Source organism: Elaeis guineensis, chromosome 4, assembly GCF_000442705.2.
Source record: "Elaeis guineensis isolate ETL-2024a chromosome 4, EG11, whole genome shotgun sequence".
NCBI lineage: Eukaryota > Viridiplantae > Streptophyta > Magnoliopsida > Arecales > Arecaceae > Elaeis > Elaeis guineensis.
The window spans coordinates 11,851,919-11,878,693 of NC_025996.2; the positions used below are offsets into that span (position 1 = coordinate 11,851,919).

At 38.5% G+C, this 26,775-nt stretch overlaps 3 protein-coding genes across 6 annotated transcripts; all 3 read right to left on the reverse strand.

Annotated features, from left to right (window-relative positions):
* Positions 1–2,341: 2,341 nt before the first annotated feature.
* Positions 2,342–4,739, reverse strand: LOC105043947 (uncharacterized). The gene is made up of 4 exons (XM_010921676.4): positions 4,427–4,739; positions 4,212–4,302; positions 3,684–4,108; positions 2,342–3,112 (listed from the first exon to the last, which is right to left on the reverse strand). The coding sequence occupies exons 2-4, from the start codon at positions 4,267–4,269 to the stop codon at positions 2,564–2,566; spliced, it is 1,032 nt and encodes a 343-aa protein (XP_010919978.2). The 5' UTR covers positions 4,270–4,302; positions 4,427–4,739; the 3' UTR covers positions 2,342–2,563.
* A 2,999-nt stretch (positions 4,740–7,738) lies between these two features.
* Positions 7,739–10,779, reverse strand: LOC105043948 (probable xyloglucan endotransglucosylase/hydrolase protein 30). Its single transcript, XM_010921677.3, has 4 exons — positions 10,498–10,779; positions 10,323–10,423; positions 9,033–9,241; positions 7,739–8,371 (listed from the first exon to the last, which is right to left on the reverse strand). The coding sequence occupies exons 1-4, from the start codon at positions 10,679–10,681 to the stop codon at positions 7,852–7,854; spliced, it is 1,014 nt and encodes a 337-aa protein (XP_010919979.2). The 5' UTR covers positions 10,682–10,779; the 3' UTR covers positions 7,739–7,851.
* A 3,832-nt stretch (positions 10,780–14,611) lies between these two features.
* On the reverse strand, positions 14,612–25,138 carry LOC105043949 (UV-B-induced protein At3g17800, chloroplastic). Of its 4 annotated transcripts, none has more exons than XM_073255543.1 (4): positions 24,818–25,138; positions 18,257–18,347; positions 18,067–18,160; positions 14,612–16,056 (listed from the first exon to the last, which is right to left on the reverse strand). In XM_073255543.1, the coding sequence occupies exons 1-4, from the start codon at positions 24,956–24,958 to the stop codon at positions 15,264–15,266; spliced, it is 1,119 nt and encodes a 372-aa protein (XP_073111644.1). In that variant the 5' UTR covers positions 24,959–25,138; the 3' UTR covers positions 14,612–15,263. The 4 variants fall into 4 exon arrangements, with proteins under 4 accessions (XP_073111644.1, XP_073111646.1, XP_073111645.1 ...); XM_073255545.1 differs by adding an exon at positions 19,159–19,224 and having other exon boundaries at positions 18,067–18,347; positions 24,818–24,957; XM_073255544.1 differs by adding an exon at positions 19,159–19,230 and having other exon boundaries at positions 18,067–18,347; positions 24,818–24,957.
* Positions 25,139–26,775: the final 1,637 nt, after the last annotated feature.

Below are 26,775 nucleotides of genomic sequence, written 5' to 3' on the forward strand. Positions count from 1 at the left end.
CTTAGAAAAGCTTGTGATTTTTCTTTTTCTCTTCCAGTTTTTTCTTCAGGTGCTCCACCTCTGATCCAGCCTCTTGGATTCTCGAGAGCAGTTTTGGAGAGGTCGAACTCCTTTGGAAGTAGAATACCCATCTCCTCGAGGAACCCTCTCTCTACAGCTCGTTCCCTTGGAAGTCCTGGCCCTCTTGGATGGACCCCATTGGGGCTTCTTCAAGGGTGAGTTTTAAGACGAGGAGAGCCTCTTCTCCCTTCAGGTGCCCTCCTCAGACGCTCCAAGTCATCACAAGCCTGACGATAGTCTCTCTCAATCTCAGACTTTTGTTTCTTGAGACTTCTAATACGCTCCTCGAGACCTTCAATCTTCTCATCATCCTTGGATTTCAGTCGCTCGAAGGCCATCTTTCTTTTGGCTGCTCCAGTTCTTTGTCCCGACGGAAGATTGACTCCTGGGCCTTTTGGAGAGCCTCAGTAAAATTGAGTTTCTTGACCAGCTCGGCATTGTTCCTCTCTAGCTACTCTGTTCGGTATTTTAGCAATTCGATGTCTTCCTTTTCCATTACTGGAACATCGAGATTAAAACTCACAAAACTCACCAAATATCGGCCTACATGTACAAGAGACCTTAAAACATCGACAAATCACTTCTCCCCCCTTTGATCATCGAGGAACAGCCTCTCGACTAGCGGTAGGAGATTTCTCGAGCACTCAATCGTGGATTGGAGTTTCTATCCTACAGATGAAATATGAAGCGTCGGATCTGAAGGACCCGTAGGAGAAGTGGCTGTAGGAAGGCGCCAAGCAGTAATCGTTGTATCTAGAGATCTCCCAGCTTCCATCACCATCATCAGATCCTTCTCAGGATTGTCAATCGTCTTCTCCATCCGCGATATCTCAGTCAGATCCTCTTTGATGCGTCCCACGACGCTAATATTCGATGTAGTCTCCAAAGGCGCCCCATCGATCGAAATTTTCTTTGACGAATTCTGCACCACAGCTTCCGATGATGGGGACATGGGCTCGATGGTAGGAGCGGCATGATCTTCTTCTCTGACCGTAGGCTCTGCTTCAACAACTGAAACCACAACCTATCTCCTTCGAGTCAGAATCCACTCTAGCTTCTTCACGCACTGTTGATCCATCCTGCCCTAAGGAAGTGACAAAAAATCAACACAAGAAAATCTGTGGATATCCATTCTTCAAAAGTGCGAATTTAAAGAAGGAAGAAAATGAAAAGCCACTACAAAACAATTAAAGCCTCGAGAGAACCATCATCTGAGTGGTCCCATCAGTTATGTCCGTCCGCATCGACCGTATCAAGTTGACATCATGAGCCTTAAATGTGGAAGATAGGTGTGAAGGCGAGAATACCCGACACCGGATTTGAGATACTTTTGGAGTACTCCCTTCATCTGATTCTCAGACTCGGGAGTAGGGGGTAGTGTTACGGAGGATACCGTGAGCATCTCGGATCGACATTGCATCACAAGACATTTCAAGCTCTCGGATCGTCAACACAACCGCTAATTATCATACGAGCTGAGGAGCCAGTCTCCTTGCTGAGCTGAGGTGTCTGCGAAATCTGATCTGTGTATAAGCTGCCTCATCCGACTTATTCCTTCATTGTGTGTGACAGCTGTCGACAGTTGTCCTTCTTAAACAGATAAAAATACGGTGTAACAGTCTCCCTTGATCTTGCAGGAGCCATCAAGGGCTGAATTATCTCATCCACTATGGCAATTTCAACGATTCGACAATCTCAGGATCGCACGATCACACAGTTATACAATCAGCTGTCCGATATCTTTCTATATAAACAACCAGATCTCCGAGGATGCAGATAAGTCAAATCGAATCCTCTTAGAGAACCAGTTGTTGCTCTTTTGTTCTCTGCTTTTCTGACTTGAGCATCGGACGGTCCTCGTCGGAGCCATAACCTCCGATTAAAGACTGATTTATTTTGCAGGTCTCTCCAGCACCCGTATCCCTCTCTGCAGCACCAGTATTCCTGCACTAGGACCAGATATCTGATTTTTGATCTCAAGCATCTATCTTCTGGCCTCAACCGATTTGAACAGTAACACATACATTACTACCTTTGACTACTGAAATAACATACATTACTATCTGTGACTACTGAAATAACATACATTACTACCTGAGACTACTGATCAAGAAAACTGCAACGCAAAGATCAGTAAGGATCACATCTCTTGTGAAGTCATGTTATGCAACTGTCACCGTCATTCAACGTGGCTTCATGTTGTCTTAAGCTTTCTTTTCTTCCTATCAAAAATCGTGCATATCTACTGGTAGACAGAGAAATATGTTTCCAAACCAAAATATGAACCGTCAAGTCAAAATGCTCCTTTATTAGAACAGATGAATTGCATTTGTTTCGCACCAGTTTTTGATGAAAAATGAATACTAAAAATAAAAATGAAATTGGAATATGAAACAGTAAGCAATAAAACAAAAAGATAGGTAGTCAAATGGTGTCAGGGAAAGACGACCACACTAACAACTCCAAGATATCAATTTCCAGCAGCAGCCGCCATGGGTCTCTTTCAAACTTCATCTTCTTCTTCCTCTGGGAAGCGCAGGTGCTTCCCCTCAGGTGCGGGCAGTCCCTTCAATACCAACGCGCTTGGTGAAACAGCCTTCTTCTCATGAGCAACTACCTCTTCACCTACAATCTCGTCATCGCTGTTGTAGATGAAACGCGTGCGCTTCCCGGTGAACTCGGGCAATCCCACCTTATCCTGTACTGACATCTTGCTCAGACCTGCACACAAATCGTTCAAAAGCTCATCTTCTTCTTCGTCCACTTCATCTTCAGCTTCCTCATGATAGAATTCTTCTACATCTTCAGCAACATCTTCATCATCCTCTTGGATACTTGCATTGACTTGAAGGGACCAGATAGAGGAGTTGTCATCTTCAGGGGATTTCTCTACGTAGCCGCTTTCACTCCCTTGGTAAGTCAGAGATGAAGAGATTGTTGAGGCATCAGAAGACATTTCTGATTTCCCAGGAGAGTCATCAAATAGCAGTGCTCGGTTTATCAGACATTCTTGAGCATGGAGAGATTTGTCTTGTTTCAGAGATGCAGCAGCCTGAGAAATTTAAAAACATATAAACAGTCGAGTAATATGATGAAAGGGTTCACCCAAAAATATATATTGAAGGAACATTAAAGCCTAGATAAAATTTGATATGGATGAAATGATAAACAATAGTTGCAATTGGTTTGAGATGTGCAACAACCTGAGTAAATTTTAAAGCATATTTAAGATCTGATGAAGATGAACGATAGACATAAGCGATTAGTTTGAGAGCATAACAGAGAAAGAACATCCACGAGTATCTGAAACGAGACACTGGAAGAATAAAGTTCAAGGAAAATTTGGAAAATAACAATCATCTAGAATTTTGTTAGGATTTGAGTTACCCATCTAGGCACAAAGGGAAGCAACTAAAGGAGAGGGCTTGAATTACTGAAAACCAAGTCATGTACTTAATAAAAAATGAAACATGAAGGAAAGCAATACAATCATTCTCAGAACAGTAATCTTCAAAATAACAAATAAATAAGAAAAGAAATGCCCCAGGGAAGCTTGGACGGGACAGGAAAATTATGAAAACAGAGGCGGGAAGGGAAAAAGAAAAAGAAAACGTCATTCAGACCTGCTGAGGATTTGTAATATCTTCAGTAACACAAGGCATCTTAGCATCGATCAGAGCACCTTCTTCCAACGCTGACATGTTAGGGATGTAAGGTGTGTTGGCTGGCGTGGGAGCAAGAAGCAGCGCTGGTGAATTCGGAAGGCCTAAGAGGAATGTCGAATGCCCCGAAGGAAGCTTATTGACAAGCACAGCTTCTTCCTCCACCTTCTGCAGGAGCGTCTTCACCTGGCCCCTGAGCAACGCCTCGCCTGATCCAGGAGTCCGTTTGGCTCGAACGCGGTTCTTGACCGCCGAAGACGAAGGAGTCTTCTCGACCAGGCTTCCCGTTGCAAGTCCTACGATAGGAGAATCGTTCGTGATATCAAGCAGCGCCGGACGCTCACCGTTTCTTGATCTTGAAAGGGCATCTTCTTCCTTTTTCTTCTCTGCATTTAGAAGAGACGGAACCAACAAGAATCCAGTCAGTCATATAACAGAAGGATGAGATAATGAGACCGGTCTCTCCTACAATAAAAGAATTTTGCTTACGAGAGGCAGCAGAGGCCTGAGATCTTGTGATCCTTCTCGTGGATGATGGGGTTTCCATTGCCGGGAGAAAGAGGGAACCTGAAAAACAAAACTATTTGATGCAAAAGAAGACAAAAGGCATCAGAAAAGCAGAATATTTCAGTTTCTTGGAGAGAAAAGAGGATATTGGAGCAAAAGAGCTAAGCAAACGAGCGATATAATGGATTATTCCTCACCAGAAAGCGCAGGAATTCTGAAGAGTTTGGCCGGAGTCTCGCCGGTGATCGGGGGCTTTAGAAGGGAAGGAGACTTCGGGCCTGATGGAGATCGGGGGGGGAGGGAGATAGAGGAGGAGGAAGGAACGAAGAAGGAATAGGTGAGGGGTGGGAAGAAAAGGTGCGGGGGATTTTAAAAGATTTGAATTGGGGTCCCCTAACGGTAATATGACCGTTGGAGGCGGAGGACGCGTATCTGGATGTGGCTTTTCCCAATATTCGGATTGGGGAAGGATTTTCTTACTAAAAACTAGCCGTTGAGGGGGGATGCACGCGGAGGTTTCCTTTTAGCCCTTCTTGATGGGTTGGGCTGTGAAAGTGCTCTGAACCTGACGCGGTATGGGTCGGACCGGTTTGTGATTGTTAAAGTTTAAACCTATTGGTTAGGGTGCTAACACGTTTGGTGAATCAGATCAGATTCTAGGATAAGACCTAAATCATATCACACTCTATAGCATGTAATTTATCGTAACAAGAATTTTATAAAATAATGAGAGCCATTTATTAAGAAAAAAATTATTTTTATTGCAAGTGCCTCCATGGATACTAGAGGTCCAAAGTGAATGTGATCCAAAAGGAAGAATGGGGGAATTCCTTCGGTCTACTAAATACGAATCTTTCAAATAAAATAATAAATAATAAAATTTTTGAAAGCAACACTATAAACCCCTAAATTTTATTAGTTTTCATGATTCACAAGTTATAGTATCTACTATGGATTGAAAATAAAGTCTATAATTTTTGCTTTTATTCCCTCTATTGGGATTCTAGTGGTAGAATGTGGAATCTATGCTCTTTCTCTTCTTCTATTATTATTATTTTTTAATCATAGTATAAGCCTTCTATTAGACCGGTGATATCTTTATTTTAATTGAATTCTTCTTCTATCTAAAAAAGAAGGAGATGCAAGTTTTCTACTATTGTATAAAGGTCCTCTCTTTTTATTTGCCGGATTCCTCTTCTATTTAAAAGATGATATAAATTTTCTTTTTTATGCTAGTAAAATTCTTCTTAGATCACATTAGATTTATCTCCTAATTAAAAGAAAATATAAATTATAAAAATAATAAAAATATCTCAATTTTTTTTAAAAATTTGAGTAGAAGCTAGATATTGTCTCCAATGTTAATTTTTTTTTTCAGTTGCATCACCAAATTGTTCTTGCATTACAAGTTATGATTTCTTGAAGTTTCACTACTCTATTAAGTTCTGGATGTGGGGAATCTTACTCCCAAATTTCATCTAGATCTATTCAAAGTAGTCAATTTGGTTCTAGTGAGTTACATGAATCTCTTGAATCAATAAGTGAAAAATGGATCAGATGCTCAATTGCACCTATTATGTATGTATGTATGTATATGAATACATACACATATACATGTATATACATACATACATACATATGTATGTATGTACACGTATATGCTATATGTACATGTATATATATATATGCATGTATATATTTGTTTATGTACGCAAGGCTTATTAAAGTTTGTTCCACCACTATGGCTCCCGCCGAGATCATAATGCGATCTTAGCTGCATTACAAATAAGATTAAAAAACTCAAGGTGAACTTTCTCTAAGTTTTCATCTCAACTCATTTTAGCACCAAGCATTGATCTAATACGATATATGTATAAAGTCTAAGCTCTCATTATTGGCCAATACAATACAATAATTTCGAGATGTTAAATGATACCAATACATCAGTCAATATTTTTTAGTCGACTTTTTACTTTATTAAATAAATTTTTTAATTAATAATATCAAATTAAATATCTTAACAAGAAAAAATTATTGGTTAAAACAGTTTTACCATATGTATCTTATCATCCAATAACAAACTAACATATCATCCAAAAAAATAATCTTTTTTTCATTTAAAATAATAAAAATAAATTTTTTTATTTAAAATTTTGAATCAAGCATGGATAACAATGCATCTTTTTATTTTTTTAGATGATATACTGGTTTGTTATTAGATGGTGCAAGGTATATACAGTAGAACTATTCTAATCAATAATTTCTCTCAATAAGACTACAAATCATGATTTCATAGTCTTAGTTCAGCTGAACCACAAAGATTGGTGGATGTCTCAATTTATAAAAACCATAATCCACCCTTGAATTTCTTAAGATCCTAAAAATCTAGAGTGCAAACCGATGAAATGTCAAGCATTTATGGCTGAAACCAAACGTTGAAATGCACTGGTCATAATAAAGACCGTCCACAACCAGCCGCCAAACCACGAACCTTTCACTCCCATCAACCTTTGCAAAACGTTTGATACCTCCTCTTTGGAATAATTATTAAAGATATTGCATACGGATCCCAATTAGTGTTCCCCATTTAATTAGTTGGCAGCAGCTCAACTTTCAACTCCCAACCAAACTCCCCCTCCATGTAAATGATTAGCCAAACCCCAGCCCGCAGCTTCCACCCTATCATCTGACCCTTTAAATTAAGGGACACTCATGTCCATATCTTATCTCTCCTTTAACAATGTGAGAATAACATCAATAGCCTACATCATGTGCCTTTGCCTAACTTTTAATGTGAAAATTATTGATTGGACTAGATTCACCATGGTGGATCAATCCAACCATGAACCAACATGCATTAATGGATGAACACATGCATTTGTGCAATGTTGGTTCACGGTCGCACTGGTCCATCGGCTTAACGGTGGATCTGATCCAACTAAAAATTTTGCTTTTAATGAGATGGGGTAAGGTTTAAGCTAGCTTCGAGGGTTGTCCGTCCAAGTTAAATGCAAACCGCCCCATGTCAAAATTGTTGAGCAAGCCATTACTGGCCTTCTATTGGTTACAGACGCTCGTCAATGCCTTATCGGCCTTCGAACCAAAAGTGGTGCAAGCTATTGGACCTAAATAAGCACCTCCTTTACTCTTCACATTTGCTGAAGTAGATACAAAACCACCATGCATTTAATATTTCTTTCCTGCCCATCGAGCTCCAAAACTACTATCCAGCTAAAAGACAGCAAATCACCTAACAAATTAATGGCAACTCACGAATCCCTTAAAACCATTCACCACATTCTGTACAGATGAATGAACTATAAAGTACGTGACTTAACCCTTTTTTAAATTTATAATTACAAGTCCACTTGACAAATATCTAAGGCCACATCTACCCTTAAATGGACTGAACGTGAAAAAAAAAAAAAAAAAACCTACAAAAAATGGAAACAAATCAACAAATGGTAAAACCTATACTAGGGTTACCAGACAAACCAAAACAACAAAAAGAATCCACCACTTCCTATCTGGATCTTATTCGGATGACAGAGAGAATCATAGGAGGAAAAAGGAACGAAACTAGTGTTCCATTGACCACCTAACAATACAACCAATGCTAAATTTAGACAATTGGCTGACTCATGGTGTCAGCAGCACTTGGCATCCGGTTCTGGCGCCTGGACCGGCGTCTGCGGGGTGGGGACTTGGTGTGGCCGGATTCCGAAAACCTCCCCTGCTCCGAGGGGATGATGTTGCAGTCCGGTAAGGTGTCGGAATACCGAAGTGTGTCGTAGCAGACTGAATAGGTCATGTAACGCTCACGAAACCGGCGCATGGCCGCACGCTTTCGCGGTGTCATGATGGCGAAATCGGCGGCCATGAGCTCATCGTTGGCCTCCATGCAATGCTCGGTGGACGGCACTTGTTGGATGGGATCGACGCGGCAGCCATGGAGGACCAGGTCGGAGAATTCTGCTATGAAGGGGGCGTATTTGTACTTGACTTTGTACTTGCCACCGGAGGTGGCCCATGTAGAGCCGTCCCATATGGTGGCATAGAGGGACATGGGCTTGGATGGGAAATCGCCACCCATGGCGTCGCTGCGGGCAACCTCTCTTATAGGTGTGTTGTCAATGTAGAAGCTACACAATGCCAAAATCAAATTAGCCATCGTTAATGATTCTATATAGATCCTTCTGATTTATAAAACAATCAAGAATGGAGAAAGGATAATTTATTATGCAACTACGTTTCAATGTTAGTCAACGTAAATTTTGCATGAGAGCATCTGGTCAAGAAAGATCAAAATACTATTGCTTGACAAACATACATGGGTGTTTCATTGTCACTATATATTTAATTCGTACTCAGGACACTGTAATGCAACAATTAAAACAACATTGTAGCCTGAGTCTTCGGTCGTTTTTTGGTTAAAGAAGAAGAAGAACTCTTTGACCATTTCCAAAGAATAAAGTTCATCAGGATGATTATTCTCAAAAAAAAAAAAAAAAGTTCATCATAATTAGCTCAAAAGGATGAATGATATAGTGGTCCTAATAGTGCCCTAATAAAAGATAAGCAGTAACTTAGCACGTTTAAGCAGCAGCATAATGGAGATGAGCAATGCAGAAGAAGGGAATGGGGGTTGCAATTGACTGCAACTCGCACTACAATCACAAACCATGCATAAAGACTCACGCTCAAATGATGAAAAATAGCCTTGCCAAAAGTAAACGTTCCCAGTTATTGTAGCAACAAGAATTCTAGGACATGCATCATAGAAGGGTGGGATCAAAGACATACATGATGTGGGTGGCGGTCCAAAGGATGGAGTAGCGGTGGGCGTCCTTGGTGGGGTCAAAGGGGAGAATGTAGCGTTCCTCTCGGCCTCGGTTGGTGCTGCCATTGCCATAGACATTGGTTTGGATTCTCCACCTCTCGCCTCTAACGCTTCCTAAAAACTCAAAGTCCAGCTCGTCGTGTGTCTTTGGAAAAATATCCCCATTAGATGTCTGCATCAGCTCCAAAGCACAGAAAAACATCCCATTAATCAAAATCATCAATCACTTAACCAATATTTTAAGCATTGACGCGAATCAATAAACTAGTACTGCATTAGCAAAGCCATGTGGATTTTCGAACCAATCACTTCATAGTACCCGAAAGTTCTATAAACTGTTACTTCCTTTACGTGCACTACTATTACTTCATGTGCTTGTCTAGTTTCGCTTCTCTATATATGCTAAAAGTTGATGAACTAATTCTTTAAGTAATATACTCTCTCTATTATCAAGTGGACAGACAAAGTGTTGTTTTTAAAGTTGCAAATGGATTCTTCCAGCCACATATATTGCTTGCTGGTTCTACCGATTCGCATTGTAAAGCTGGATGGGGCTACTATGCGAACACATGGGTTTGGGCAAGGTACAAGACAATAACTTATAATAATGACAGGAATAATATTTCTAACTGCTGCCTTTTGGAAAGGTTCAAGCCCCAGTTAGTACGCTCGGGAACGTTCAGAAAAGATGGGTGTAAATTATGTCAACCAACATCACAAACTTCACAACATGACCGTGTTATTGAATATTTTTTATGGAGCAGAATTCAACTTAACTACATGCCTATGATTGAAGACAGATAATTCCACCTGCATGCCATCCAGTTTCTAGACAACCCCTAGATAGACCATGAGCATTTGAGTAATAGAGAGAGGGTTTGAAGATATCAAAACCCTGCAAACCTCTGCATGCCACATGATCAAGATAACCTTAACACTTCTAATTTCGATTTAGACGATGAGACGGGAAACTTGTGTGAAACGCCGACTTTACCTCTAGACCAAAAATATTTTAAGAGCGAATTTGTAAAAAAAAAATATATATATATAATAATAATAATAATAATAATAATAATAATAATAATAATAATAATAATAATAATAAAAGAGAGACCATACCGAGTTCATGTCTAAAGAGAGGGGCATTTCGGTCATTTTACATTGACGACGGCCGCTGGAAAACTTATTCCGGCGAACTTACAAACAGACGAATAAAATGAAACAAGAAGGGATAAACGGACGGCGTTACTCACGTAGAAGGCGACGACGATTCCCGCTGTGTAATCTGACGGCAGCTTGATCGAGGCGCTAAAGAAGCCGTGGTAATACAGGTCGGACGATATAAAACCCGCACCTAATCCCAGTAACGGAGACGTAAATTAAACGGCAACGGAGAGGAGGAGGAGGAGAAAGAAGAAGAATAGTTACCGGAATAACGGTTGAGGACAAGGCGGACGGTCCTGCCGTCAGGGGAACGGACGAGGTTGCCCTCCCCGAACAGGTGGGAATACCCCTCGTCGAAGGCGCGCGTCGTCACGTTGAAGCCGGATACCGTCACCGTCGTCGCGCCAAGAAAGAAGACCAGCGCCGTCAAGAACCTTGAAATCGCCATCGCCGTTATCTTTCCTTTCCTTTTCTTTTTTTTTCCTCTTTTAATTTCGTTCTATTTGATCGCTCTTCGACTCGCGTCTCACGGTTTTATAAGGTATTTGGGATGCAATATTTTGTGATCGCAGAGTAGAAGCTGGACCGCCTTATCTGGCTACCACCCTTCTGGGAGAGATGGATTCTTTCCAGAAATTAACGAAATTGCCACCTAGATACAACCATGCGTCCATTTTGACCGTTGGATCAATAGATTTTTTTTTAAGAAAAATGGGGAAGTTGGAGGGCTTTTTGGAGAATTTCGGTGGAAGTCTCCTCGTTACGTGCTTGAAAAAATGACGCGGACTTGCCTGGTGTCCAGCTTTGACAATTTTTTTGACTAATTTGCCCCTATCGGTCTATGACCGGTCGATGGGATTCGAACCATCGCGCGGGATCCCTAAAGAGGGTATTGTGGTCATTTTGAGGGGTACTAATAACAGTGGAAGCGGGGAGGTTTATTTCCGAGACCGCGTCCGCCGCCAACGGCGGCACGCGAATGCCACGCTGGATTTTCCGTTTATTTATCGTTTTATGATCTTATTCGCATCAGTGGGATAATAATTAGATTTCGATTAAGACATGAAACCTACCTTCCACCACTTTATTATTATGGAAATTATTTTTTTATATATTTCTATTTCCCACCAACCATTTAGGTTTTTCTTAATTTTTACGATGAATAATCTTTCTCGCAAAATTTCTTATCATATTGCATATGAGAAAATGTTAATAATGGGCGGCTCACAGTTATTTTATTGATTATTATATTATTTAAATTGATGATTACTTTTCTAATTTTACTCTCAAAAAAATTTCTTATTTCTCAATCTCTCATCCCAAACGATAAGCCAATAATATCTTGTATTTATTTCTTATTTAATTAGAGTACTAAAGGTGATCAATATTTATTCTAGTTAAGACTATATTTAGATTTGGAATTATGTGGCTCATTTTAATTCTATTGATTATTATTAAGTTATTTTAGTTGATAATTATCTTCTTATATTTTTATCCATCATATTTATCCTTGTTTGAAAAATACTATCGAGATGGTCAAGATTTATTTAGATTTGCAATAATTAAAATTAGAAAGTAACAACTGTGGGCATTCATATTAGGAAAGAAAAATTGTCATAAAAGACTATAAAATTTAATGTTAATAACAATAAGATCTCTTATCATACATTATTTAAAATAAGAAAAAGGTAGCAACCTCAATTACAGTGTAACGATCATACACCAGCACAGTCGAGGACTCCAAGCATCATTGGGTACAGATCTTCGGTTGGATGTATTCAACTGGCCTCCATCTTGGGGAACCCCAAAGCGTGTGGGGATACGCCACCGTTCACCTCCCCTTCAACAACGTAAAGAGGTTGAATTCAAAGGACACGCGATGGCATCCAGCTTCTGGAACCAACTATTAGTTAATAACTTCTAATTGCAGGGTCTCTTTGTAATTTTACCAAAATATTGAATGATTCCAACTAGGGAACAAATGTTGTACCTAGGGAACATCCGATCAATGGTTCTCATCTCATTATTTGTTTATGCCAAGGTCCATCTGATGGCTGATATGTGACGAATCTCACAAGGAATGTCTGACGTGCTGTCAAAGATGTCGTCAAAACAGCCGTCACGGATTCCCGGTTTGGATTTTTTTTTTTTTTCCTCTCCTCATAGAATCGTTTCGTGTCACTGACGACATCTTGGTTTCTTGACGAGGAGGCGTTTCGGTGGGCCCTAACAACGGTGGATATTTCTAAAATAATGGACAAAATTTCTGCACTCGTCTACGTCGTTATATTAAAAACATCAATAATTTATATATTCATTGAATATTATTATTATTAGCCGAAAGCCAACCACCCACCCCAATCAAACCAATCCCTTGAACAGAATTCGCCGCCTCTTGACCCACTCTCTGTCGTTATCACGTCCTTCCGAATAGTTAGATTCTTCAATAAAATCTAATATGTAGATTGATTAATATTTTTTTCTTTATAATTATGTAGTTGGATAGAACTGGAGCAAAAATGAGAGGGCAAGGTGATATTAAATTAAGATCGCCAAAGACTGACATCCAGTCAGTCGCATGGGATCAATATTATAGAATTTTAAAATATTTCTATGTATTCCATTGTTAAATATTTTGTTTGCCTGAGTTTGGTTTTATTTCATCCAAGAAAAAAGTGACATCTAATTACTTTACCAACTCAACAATTGGATTAGAATTTTTCCTTTTTTTCTCAGGAAGCTGTACACGTATAAAAGAACTCATTATCAGCATCGAATTTTTTGATAGAATCCACCGGGAAGCAAACAAAGTTTTCTTTTTCACTAAATTTTCCATTTTATAACTATGTGGATGTACCAGCATCTTTGGACCCACCAATAGGGTCCCACCAGCATCCACCTGCTGATGCGGCTCGCCACCTTCCATGTGCCACTTGTTCTCCAGACGCCTGGTGGGACGCGTCGACCCCGACTCCCGAACGAACCCGACGATGTAACCTAATGATATGGATACGTGTCTCGCACTGATTGGAGCTCTCCAGGTGGGGCCATGGTGGCCGGGCCGCCCAACCCAGGGCACGGACGTCCCAACGACCACGAGATAGGCTTTGGTTCGATTCTATTCTGGATAGGACGCGAACGCGAGCACCTTGTCTTCGCTGGAGCCGTGAGTGGCTTGGCAACTCGACAGCTGTCCACATGCGAGGGTGAGAATAAGGCGGGTAGGAAGGGTCCGGTGGGCCCTTAAGCTGGGCACGGTGGAGAAGCCCTGGAGAGAACGTAAAGAGCATCGAGCTGTACCAAGTGGTCAAATGGGAGGGGGGTGTTGCTTTCTTTCTTCAAACCCACCTTCCTGTGGGCTCACGGGAACCTTGACCTGTTCTTCCTGTTGTTTTCTAAATAAATTAAGAATGGGCCCTGGTTTTACTGCAAATGGTTGGTTCATGGATGGAAGACTTGGACCGCATCTGTTAGGTTCATTGACTGGATGGTTTGATTGGATCGCCAAGTTGGACTCAAATTGGTCGAGCACTGTACATGTGCGTTTCATTGATAAGAAGAGGGATGGATAATTGTGATGTCGAGATCTTTTAAGAATTCGTTTTAGAGGTTATAAATTTGTCACTTTTAATTTCTGCACCTACCTAATCTCTCTTAAACAAAGAGAGAACTCTCCCTCTAAGCTAAAGTTATTATATTTGTCACCCCCCAAAAAAAAAAATGAATATATATTTAATTAATGTCATGTTATATGCATGATCAGACGTTAGTAACAGTGGCAATGGTGACTTGTTGGAATTTTGCTTTATAATATGGTTTTGGATGATTTAAGTCACATAATGCAACCAAGTGGCAAACTGGTTCAACTGGAACATACTGGATATCAAATTTTGGACACAAATCATGATCTATGAACCAAAATTCTTGTTTAAGCCCGGCCAGATCAGGGTGTGACTAACACAAAACCACATGAAACCCAGGGTAGCGTCTGTGGATCTTACTGGTTTTAGCACTCTATTTTAGCCTGACATTCGTGAACCATAATTTCAAACAAAACTAAAACAGACAATCGAAGAGAAAGTATCCACTGCTCCAAGCCCAACAAACGTGATGCAGGGAAGCTAATTGAAACAAAGCTTCCAGTTTGGGAACTGAAATGTATCTGTCTCAGCTCCCCACAAGTAACAGTACTAGGAAATGTATATAATATCTTATTTTGCGGATAAACAAATCATTTTGTGTCCTCACCACCTAAAAAATTATCAAGAATGATTGCCTTCGCAATTTAGAAGAGGAGAAAAAAAAAAAGGTTGCAAGTTACATACTCTTACTCCCCAACATGGCTGCCACCTCAAGAAATGAATAAGAAAACAAGGAGTGGAAACAAGAAGGAATCCATGCATTGTGGATAACCGAATGAACATGTTCCAGCTTCACAAGAAATAGCATCTGGTAACATATTTCTTCGACTGTTTTATAAACTACACCCACTTCAATCTGTTGACCATACTAAGAAACACAGCAAGCACACGGTAACCAAGTTTAACCTTAATATGATGTACAGACAAACAAAATAGTTACAAGAGTATGCATAAGATCATTAAAGTATAAAATTCCATTATTACATAATCTTCTGTACACTGCAGTATTCAAAATTGTCAAGATGCCCATCATGATTTGCTCCATCATATTCTTCCCTCTTTGCTGACCTAAACTCCTTTAGTTTAACAAAATCAAAATTTTATAGCATGACCAACAGCTGTCTTTACTAGCATGCTCACTGCAAATGCTGGCTTGTGAAAAGATCTCAATTCAGAGGACTTGCATTGGACAGTTTGAGAGATGAAGAGAAGACAGAAGATTGCATTGAGTTGGTATCCGGATGCCACCATAAATAATGGCATTCTCTCCATCCCATTAAGACTTGCTTTTTTAGGCTACATTGATTTCCAGGACTTGGCTGAAGATAACTTGTCCAGAATGTGATCAAATATATACCGATGAGAATTAAGAACATCAATAATGTCCATTCAGTTTGTAACAAAGTGATACTTGGATTCAACATAGCTCTCAGCCTCCCATAGAAATGATCCAAAAGCGACTGCCTCCAAAACCAACATTGTCAGGCCAGAGAATGTTATGCCCACCAATTCATCATTCGAAGTATCAAGTGATCCATCTTCGGCAATCCTTATGTCTGGCCTTCCAAATAAAGCCTGTGTCTGTTTTTCAATCAATGAAATAGATTCCTTGGATCTTATAGTTGCATACCTTTGCAGTGCCTCTGCATCCAAGTACATAACATACGATCTTAGTCTATAAGATTTGGAATCTTCACCATCAGAACCATCATCATCTGATGAAATTTGCACCATGGATTCCAGGTCCCAGAGCGGGTTAGGTTTCAAATCATCAAATACTCTTTGTTGCCTAGTGTCTGTGGGAAGGGTTTTCATAGTTCTCTCAAGTTGGAACCTCTGATCCACTCTTTTGAGGAAGTAGCCGTACATGATGGAAGCAGCATAAAGCTTACCCAGCTTCAGCTTGCTAATTTGGACAATAGCATTCAGAGGACCAACTGCCCTCTCTCCAAGAATAAGAGTGAGATGGCTTTGGATCATCTCCAAAGCATCGGGGGAATGAATTGCTTCTAGCTTGTGTTCTTGGTTGGGCCAATAGTGCACCTCACTGTTAGGATCCGAAGATGGTGATATTGCAGGAATCATTGAAATATCATTGTCCATGAATTTCTGCACAATCAAACAGTAGATAATCTCCTCCAATGCCTTCTGCCTCTCCTTAGCTTTCACTTCTGCAATTCTCCTATAGATTAACAAGTAGATTTGGCCAGTGCAATGTCAGCAACGACCATGAAAATTTATGTTTAAGGGAATAAAAACTCTGCAAAATCATTATACAAGATAGCAGTAATATTTAATAGATTAATATTAATACAATATTATGGCATATAGATTTGGTTTATTATTGTCCATCATCGACTGACACTCTCACGTGCCCAGAGAGTGCTATCTCATGATGATGGACAATAATATATCCAATCTATATACAATAACAGTATATTAATATTAATATATTAAATATTAGTGCGACCGTGGAATAAAACAATATAAACTAAAATTGAATGATATTTCTAATTCATATTAAAAAACTAACAAAAGGCCTATAGCTTTTATTTTGTAAATGCTTTTACCATGTTTTCAAAGAGTTCTGTCAGCATCTCCAGGAAGTCGGTAACGAATACTTGACATGCTACAATGCTTGACAGCCACTTTAAGCACATCTAAGTACACTATGCGTTGTCCATCACAGAAAGAGAATACTATCTAAGCAAAGGGAGGGAAAAAATCCAGAGTTTAAAATATGTGATTAAGATAACTTGCAGTTTGCATTCTCAAGTTGTCAGTTATATGGGCAATATCTCCACATTTGGGTTGTATTCAAGAAAATTTTAGGCCCAAAATTCATAATTATTAACAACATCATAAACTACTAGATCAGTATTTTGATCACTCAGCCTCCACTTTTTGAATAAAAGAGCTGAACCTGGCTTAAGTCCTTCACCCTATGTGCCTCTCTCTCTTTTCCATATTTTCTTTTTTCCACTTTCTCCTATTTGTAATTTTTTCCACAAAGGGAGGGTAACCTACCTGCAGTATAATTACCCCAAAGCTGAAATATCTGGGAAGACACCACACAAGACATGAACTCAGAACCTCTTGTCACCAATCAAAGGGGTGTGGCCACAGGGGCAAGCCCTAAATCACCTCCTCTGTGTTCCTTTTTTCTTTTCCTTCTTTATTATATCTCTGTGCCATGAAGCAACAGAGGGAGTGAAGAATCGGATTTGGCTATGAAGCACGGAAATGGTTCTTTGGTAAAACAAAGTGGTATTACCAATGGAGCTAAAATTACATAGCTATGATGACATTCCACAGTAATGCTTATATAGCAACTGCACTAAATATTTAACAAATAACTAAGAAATAAGCATCATTATACAAGACAAATTTAATTGAACTAATTGCTTTTGAAAGTGATAAGGTAGAAATTGACAATGATTTATTTGAGAGGGACCTGAAAACATCAATGAGGACGTTTAAAATCAGAGCAAGATTCAGAATGTTCATGTCACTATGATTAATTTGCATGTTGAGCTATTAATGGGTTTCAAGAGTTCTGTTCATTTAATAACTCAATGCATTAACATGTGGATGGTCAAATGTCACACGTGTTCTATATGAGCATTCAACTGACCGATAGGCAGTAAGCATCTGAATTATTAATAAATAGTTAACAAGCATCTGATATTTAAGGTAGTTTAATGATATGAATCTAGCTAATCTAGATACAGTTAAATAGCCATGGTAATTAGCCTTCATCATTCTTACTTAACAGCGAAAAAGTTTATTAGGACACTGGCAAGAAAAACAAATTGTGTTGCGCATGCCAGGAATTATGCTTGAAAACAAGTTTATCTTTCTTGTTCACCAAAGAGAAAAACAAACATGCTATAAAATTAATAAGTGAAAGTACATCTAAATAAGGATATGAAAACTCATCTCCAAGTTAAAAGCAATGCTTGAGAATGTGCATTCACTGAGTAGGACCACAGCAAATTAAGTAAAATAAACTCTGCTTCGATTGCTAAACTACAATCAAAATCTCCTTATACATGAGAATCCATCATCAATTCACTTCTATAAAATTGGGATTGCTTTTCATGTATTCAATGTGAGAATAGCGTATTTGCTTTATCCAATCCTAATTCTCAAAAATGGAAAAATAAAGTGATGCCAAAATTTAGAGAGTAACCTGTAAAGGAGAAGATCTTGAGTAGCAGGTGGAGTTTCCTCCTTTTCAGCATCTCTGTCCGATTGAAGTCTCTCAAGCTGCTGATCAATGGCTGCTGGAAGTAGATGTGGATGTGTTTGCATAATTTGTGACAGAAGCTGACCTATTGGAGATTCAAATTGAAGAGGAGCTATTGGTATCTGGTTCTCACCAGAATTCTCCAATGCTTTCACTTTTAATCTTCTTGCTCTGTATTTCTCCAACTGAAATCCAATATTGGGCCATCCAATAGAAGAGTAGCACTGAAAAATATAACAATATGAGGTGAGAAATAGAGAACCTTTTCTTTTGTTTTTGCATGGTAAACCATCAGTAATCAAAATGAAAGGGGAAAGAGACTATTGGTAGACAAATTTATAAATCAAGTTCTTTATAAAAAAGATAGATGAAGAAAAACAAAAAAGTAGCAGAAAACACATAAACAAGGAAGATGACAAACAGAATACCTTGCATTTGCAATCAAGTCAACTAGGAAAAAAAATATAGCATTGCCTGCTATCAAAAGTTAGTAGATATTTATCCCAAGCAATCATCCTCTCGATTCTTTTGCCAGCTAGTAGGAAGAAACTTTTACAAGTGAACGAAAGTTGCGAACCTGTCCGCTTATATACATGTCTTTAAAAGAATTTTGAAACTTGTGCAGCACAAAGAGGGAAACTAAGGAATGTTCTATGTATCCTGAAAATTCATTTATAATTGCACCAACTACCAAAAAAATTTAAGTTGATGATTTAACATCAAAATAAGGATCCAACAAGCAAGTACTGAGAAATCTACCTTAAGGCTATATTTCTCAAATTTTGAACTATGAGGGTGCATATATCTAAAATTTCATGTCAACAAAGAACTCAAGCTAAGAATTCACAAACAAAATAATCACAAGAAGGAGCATTTATCTCCACTGGACAATGCAGCATCACAATATGCTTTAAGGATCAGAAAAATGTGAAGAACAGTCACTTACAAATGCAAAGGAAGATGAAATTAAGTTTTCTAAAGAGTCAAAGATCAGACATCATTCTTGCACGTGACTTTTGAGACATTATTACTCACAAGTCATGACAAAGCCGTGCTACTTCTTATCTGAAGACCACTTATGTCCTTCAATTGGCATCAGCTCTGTGGCTTATGAGACAGAAGATAAAATCAGATGTTAGAAGATGAAGAAATAACTGCCACCATCATCAATAAATTCCCTGACTGTAAGTTCAATGTTTGTTTAAATTACTATGCCCAGAAATGTCGTACTTTGCAGGAAAACAGATATGTTCTTAATGTGTTATGTAGGAAAAAAAGAGGCAAGAGGTAACAGATATGATAGCAGAAACTGTTATAACGATTTAAAGAGATGGGCAGCGTGTGCAAGACATTCAATACATGCTACTGAAATTAGTGAGCTGCTCAAGTTCGAAGCATTGTGTCATTTAGATGTCGTCTAAAAGGAGAGGACTTGGCAAGAAGGTATATAACTTATCGCAGTCATGAAGAAGCTTGCACGAGACAAGGGTTTAAATCTCGGCACTGGACTCTATCTTGGTTTGCTCTTGGGACAGTACATATGGTGACAGAATGGTATAGTCAGGATGGACAGAGATAAGCATTTAACCCCCCCCCCCCCCCCCAACCCCACAACAACAAAACAAAAAAAAAAAAGGAAAAGAAAAAGAAAAATCATCCTGGTTTGCCTTGGTCCGCTCCATCCTGACTATCCCCATGTCGCAAGTTCGGGATAATCGAGACAACTGAGACATCCCAATTCAATAGAGAGCCATTGTCTCATATTGTCTCGCAATGGTCCTGCATTCCAGTTTCACATCAAAACAGTAGAGCACCAATGGTGCTGTCCATTCCAACAGGACTCAAATCCTTGCATGAGACTCTGTAAGGAGTTTTCTTAGAGGCAAGCAAGGAGAGGGGAAAAAACAAACAAGATAGATCTCAAAATTGTAGAGGAAATTTAATTTGTTATCACCAAAAGGAAGGATACTTTCAAGGATAATAAAAGCAAAAGAAGCCTGACCAACTGAAACAACTTAGTAGTGGCATGCTTGCCGAGAGCAAAGGGGACATCTCATCAATGCAAACTATGATTTCATTGTCAAGACAACCTAGCAACTCTGATGTGAAAACAAGGAACCGTCAGATTGTTGACATGCATTTGCACATAGATTGAGCTAACAGTACATGGCTATATACTTGGATAATTCCAAGAATGTTGGAATTAACATCTAAATACAATTAATAAATACATGCCATGAAAGGGGGTAAGCTGAGCAACAAAAACCTAAGAAACCTGCATTGCATTTGTAATTCAAACATTTCCAGATGCAAGCACTCCCAATTAAAGTCTAGCCATGACTTCTTAGCAAGGGCATAGCTAAAGAAGCCCAAAGGAACACATGCCCCTAGACTAGTAGAAGGCATGTATAGCCACCTAAGTCCATTGCACAATCCAGACCCACAAGGCCCCATTCCCACCAGATTAGACAACCTATACCAAAGCATTTTTTTCTTGGCCTCTTGAATATAGAAGACAAAAAAGGAGAAATGCTCTATTGATTTTGGATCTTGAAATAATCTGAGCACAGTCTTCTCATTTCTGATATGGGATTTTTTATGATCCATGGAACCCATCCTTTCCAACTCTCTCTATTATTGAAGAATATCCCATGACCCACAATCTCTCTCTAATCATCACCCACAATCTTTCTTTCTCAACTACAATGCTACTCCCAACCCCACTTCTCTCACTTTCTCTAGCACACACATGCGCACGCGTGCGCATACACACAAGCTCACATATATGGTCACCAAAGGTGATTACCACAAGTCAATAAACGACCACGATCACATTAATATCTTTAATCCTTAACCACTTGCGGTGATGGTATTGTTAGGAAACACCATCGTATGGCGATTCGTTATGCATGTAGAGATTCCAAAATTTTTTTCAATACGCAGTGGAAAGGAATTTAAAAGTTTTTCAACATCATTTTAGGACAACCATGCAACATAACGTACCAGTTTATGCTAAGGCAATCTTATATCAGAACGATATTAAAACAAATCTCTAATTAGATCTAATCTAATCAAGCATGCATATAGAGATCATATCTCAACATAAAGCCAGGCATCATTATATGTACAAGATTAAGATTCAAGCAAAAATAAAAATATGATTTTTATCTTTACATGGATAGATCTTCATAGCGATCCGATGATCCGTGGATATCTTCATAGTCCGTTTAAACTGCGATCCGATGATCTGTGGATGTCTTTAAGGTCTTTTTAAAACCACACAAGTGTCTGACCTCTACAGGTATCCATATGAGGCTGATATGATCAGGAGATCCCGATCTCACCGGAGTGCTATCTCTCCTACAGAGATCGCTCTTTGGATTGTCGAATCTTTTATCTCTTTTGATTCTCTTCTCAAAGAAATCAAAGAGATCTATAGGAGGATCAAGAAATCAAATCTAATATAATTTCTTTTTCCTTTCTCTTCTCAAGAAAAAGAAAAAGATCTGAAGAAAAAGAACAAGAGATCCAATCTCTTTTCTTTTTTTCCGTCTGACTCTTGGACTAATCATGGAGGAGAAATCATGTCCATCTCTTGGACATCTATGGAGATGAAATACATGTCCAACTTTGGACATCTATGGAGGAGAAAGAGAAAAAGGGCCATGTCCAACTCTTGGACAAAAGAGAGAGATGAAGAAGAGCCTTCCTTACAACCAACTCTTGGTTGTAAGAAAGAAAGGAGAGGCCCCAACAACCTCACACCAAACACTTTGTGCGTCTCCTTTTTTCCTTTCTTTTTCACGCCACAAACTCAACTGTGTAATCTCCTAAGGAGGCACCCTTTTATACCCAAATTCTAGGGTTTGTTAGTGGTTGGTTAAGAGCCCACCAAGAGGACTCTTGGTGCCGCCTCCCTTCCCTTATGCTCCAACCCTTTTTAGCGCCTCTTTTCTCCATGGTAAAAATAGATTGGGCGTTCCATATAGAGGTGGATAACAGAAGGGAATCCCAGTCCAATGGAACTCTGATTTTCTATCTTAGTTCCACTCCGATTCGAATCCAATTCGAATCTAAATTGAGTCAAACCTAATTAAAAATTAAGTTCAAATCCTATTTGGACTAGGAAACCCAAATTAAATCAAATCCAATCAGATTAGATCTGATTTAATTCAACCCATATTTGATCAAATCAAATAATTAGTAACATTTGCAATTAAGTCCTCCTATAACTTACTAACTCTTAGTAAGTCCTTCGTGTAACTTTTACATGTTAGTCCAATCATCAATCACATTGATAATTGAATCATTTTGCAATTCAAAATCGCTATTCGACATCCCAATCAGTCAGGACTTCTTTTGTGTGTGACTCTGTAGTCTGTCTGGTAGTGAGATATATTTTGATCTCCATCAAAATATCATTAAAACTCCTTTCAATGGATTGAAACAATTCCAACTCTGCTCATTAAGGGTCATCGATCATCAAGATGATGCTCGACGAATCTCATGATCCATCAGTGACATCTAGCAGTATGTAGTGATAACCCAATAGAATGAAAGTGATGAATCTATAAGTGTAGTTATTGTGTGATTCGATTCTTTTATCATGAATCCCAACTAAATGGAGGTTATAAAAACTCGTTAAATCCATTGTCTGTCATATGCAAGAATAGCTCGACTCGAGCTCACTTGTGAATTCTCATGAAAATTTTTTTTCAGTATTCACACTTGCTTTGGCCAAAGACTTTCTGAATTCGATCTCGTGAATCGTATAGAACTTCTCGTTTTTTTACTAAAATCGATAGATCCCATGTAGGTGCATATTCTATTTCTACAATGAACCTATTGCAGCCAACATATACCTCAAGACTCCATATGATTATGAGATCGAATGAACCTACAGTCGAGGCACCGTAGGTCAAAAATCATTCAACTACTATAGTATCGAGAATGTCACTGACGAGTGAGTAGACATCCACGTGACTTCTCGTGTTGGTCATACTCGATACCTTTATTTTTTAACAAATACATGTACTCTCGCTCCAGTATCCCTACACTGTAGACTCGAGACTCGTCTATCCATAAGGAAGTGATCCGTGCACCATCCTATCTGGATCGATCACCATTCCTGTAATGATCGTACGATCGGGAGCAGTTTATAATTAACCACCAATGACACATGTCTCAAATTCTCAACTTTTGAAAATATGTGTCATCATCTTACTAATTTATTGGACGATTTATGGATACATATACTATATGAATGATAATTAACTACCTTAAATAATTAGATCAAGTACGAAATTATATCCTAAAAGAATTAATGTGTCAGTTCGATTGGCTTTTAGGGCATACATCTAACAGGTATCACTCCTTTGCATTTAGGCAAGGGGGCAGGTTTCGACGCTGGTTGGACTCATTCCTTAAAGGTGTGGAGGTAGGCATAGAGTAGAAGGTAGGGATTAGCCCCTCCAAATCTCACAAAAAAGGGAAAAAAGAAGCTCCTCTCTCTCATTCCCCATGTCTTTCTTCTAATGGTCCATAGAAAACACCAATTTGAAAATTCTTACAAATTAAGGTGGTTTATGCTTATGGTTAAAAGACAACTAGGCATCAAATGCCTAATATTATACTTTCTTATAGAAATACTTGGCTCTTTGTAGTTTGTATCCTGATATCAAGTCTTGTTATTTTAAGAGGTGAACGTGTTAGTCTAGGCACCAGAAAAGAAGATCCACTTATACTCTGAGAAACTATATAAAAATGGTGACTTTATTCTGCATCCTATCAGTCACTCAAGAAACAATTTTGTGCATCTGATATTCATAATGAGACAATCATGAAATAATTACGAAGCATGAGAGCTTGCTGAGGACAATTGTAATTTTTGAACAAATTTGTAATTGAACAGCGATTTCTCAATACAAGGATATCTGATTAATGTACTCTGTTTTATTGATTTTTCAGGTTTCTCATATGTCATTTTTGTTTGTGACAATACAAGATTCTATTAGCGTCCATCAATTAAGTAGCAACGAGGACGCTCCTGGCTTACCCTGCTTCTTGGCAATACTAGTAAATCACTCTAAATTGTCCTGCATAATTTGTTGAGAAATCTAGTCTGTTTACTCCCTGCATTTACTTAGTCCCAACCAGTAACAGCCATCAACAGAGGCTACCTTAGAATATTCTAATGAAATCAAAGTCTTTCAATTCAAAACCACGTCTTCCAGCACAATAATGCTCGGATGAAGATTAAACAATTCTCCAGTTCAACTTTCTAGGCCCAGAAAACCAAAACACTGCAAGTCGTGCTTTTTTAGAAAAAATCCAAGAAAAATAAATTAATTTGGACCAAAATGAACCGAGTTCGTCGTGTAAGAGAATGTCGATATCAAGAATACAACACAAACCGCAACTCTGGTAGCAAAAAAAATGTCAGAATTCAAGAAAAATCCAAGAAAACGAGGGCTTTTCAAACCAAACCAATTGGACAGCTAAGATCGAGTATCTAATACAATTAACTATAAAGAATAACCAATACTGGATTCTTTCCAGAGCTCCTCGAGGAAAACCCTAAAAATTTAGACGATGGGACGACGGGACAAGATCTCCATCATTTTTTTTTTTTTCAGGAGGTTTGCTCTAAAGACACAAAGCGGAAGAAAGATAGGGGTTTCTAGACGAGGCATACCTTGTTCGAGAAGCCAGGCCTAGAGTCGGAGGAGGAGGGGAAGAGCTTCAAGTCCACAGAAGGCGGCCGGAATCCGGCGACGGAGTACGAGGAGCACGGCAGAACCATTAAAGTATCCGTCGAGACGCCCCAAACCTGCATTTTTTTTCGATCTTCTTATTCTTCCTTTTTTTTTTTTTTTTTCTTTTTACCAGAGCAATAGAAACCAAAGAGAAGCTCTCCAAATCGGGGCGAAGAAGAACAGAAGCTGTCGGGAACGAATAGCAGCCAGATTTTTTTCTTCGAGACTTTTCTTTTCCAAAGCGAACTATTTCGTTGAAATTAAATTTAAAAACTTTACCTTATCTATATTTACGAGGAGTCAAGAAATATATTTAAAAGTTTATGAAAAAAAAAACAACCTCCGATAGTGTTCTGTCGCCTCCCTTTACCAGAGTCCGTGGTTAAGCAGGCGTGGAAAATTACCAATTTAATACTAATTACTCTCAACAAGGGTTCCGGATGACTATGCCCTATTAAAAATCTTATCCTTATGCGAACCCATATGTGAATCCGTCCAAATATTATTTAAAATTTATCTAAAAATTTCAAACTCATTCGAAAAAATAAAAAAATGTAAATCCGTCAGGTATCCAAACCTATTCGATTAATCATTATTTGAATCAGATTATGAATCTAAATATAACTTATATTAAATAAAAATTAATAATATAATAAATAATATCTGAAATGAAAAATAATAATTTATGGTAGAAATCAGATGTCCTTTGAATTTAGAATTGGAGTCTCCTCACCCCTCTCTTTGTGTGTGTGTGTGGGTTTAACCATTTCAAACCCTTTCCAAATCTCAAATTTCAATGCAATGACCAGAATGCGCATATGGAAGTATGATGGGACCATTTATAGGAGTGCTTAAATGTTGTTACCCAGAATGTAACATATAAATAATATATAACCATTCCAAATCCTTCCCAAATCTCAAATTTCAATGCAATGCTGGTATGGAGCATTTTAAGAACGCAGAACTTATATATGAAAGTATGATAGGACCATTTATAGGAGTGCTTAAATTTTTTTTCCAGAATGTAACCCATAAATAAATCGAGTTTTTTGCCAAAACAATCTAACACGAACATCTAGATGCAAACAAGTAGTGGCTTTGGTGGGAGAGATGAGCCTGAATATGTTAGGGTTACAAATAATGATAAAACATATTATGATTTATAAGACATCTTCTTTTGAAGTATTTGAGACCTGTGACATCCTCAATGCCAGGATTTAGGAAAAGCTTCATCGGAATTCCTAACCAACAATGTTTTGGTCATGTTTGGACATGTTTTACGATAGTGATATAATGCTTTGGTGTGCAAGGACATTGGGCTGGCAGCCCACGGCCCAGTTGACACAACTTCCAAGTTAAGTTGGTTGGGCCATGTCTTTATGGACTGTTCGGAGCTCCCGACATGACTTGGTCTGGCCTTGGGTTGATTTATTAGCCCATTCCAGCCCCAGCAAATCCATATCACACATGGGACATTCTTTGTACACCATATGCGATATAGAAAAAATACATCATCCTATCCAATTGGGCTACATAATCATCACTTTCCAATACATATTTAATGTCCATAATTCTATTTCTTTATTTAAAATTTTAAATGATAAAAATATTCTTTTTCTTCTAAAAAATTATGACATCTTGTGCAGAAAGTCATAATTTCACCATAGGATATCATAATATCGTCACAAGATGTCATCATCTTTTTAAAGAAAGAGAAATATTTTTATCATTCAAAATTTCAAATAAAAAAATAAAATTATAGGCATTAAATTCGCATTGGAAAGTGGTAGTTATGTGGTATAAAGAATTTTTCATCATGCATGTGTATGCATATCTCTCAATGCGTAAACACATGCAGTCTGCATGATCGGAATAGCTTGATCATAGTACAATATAT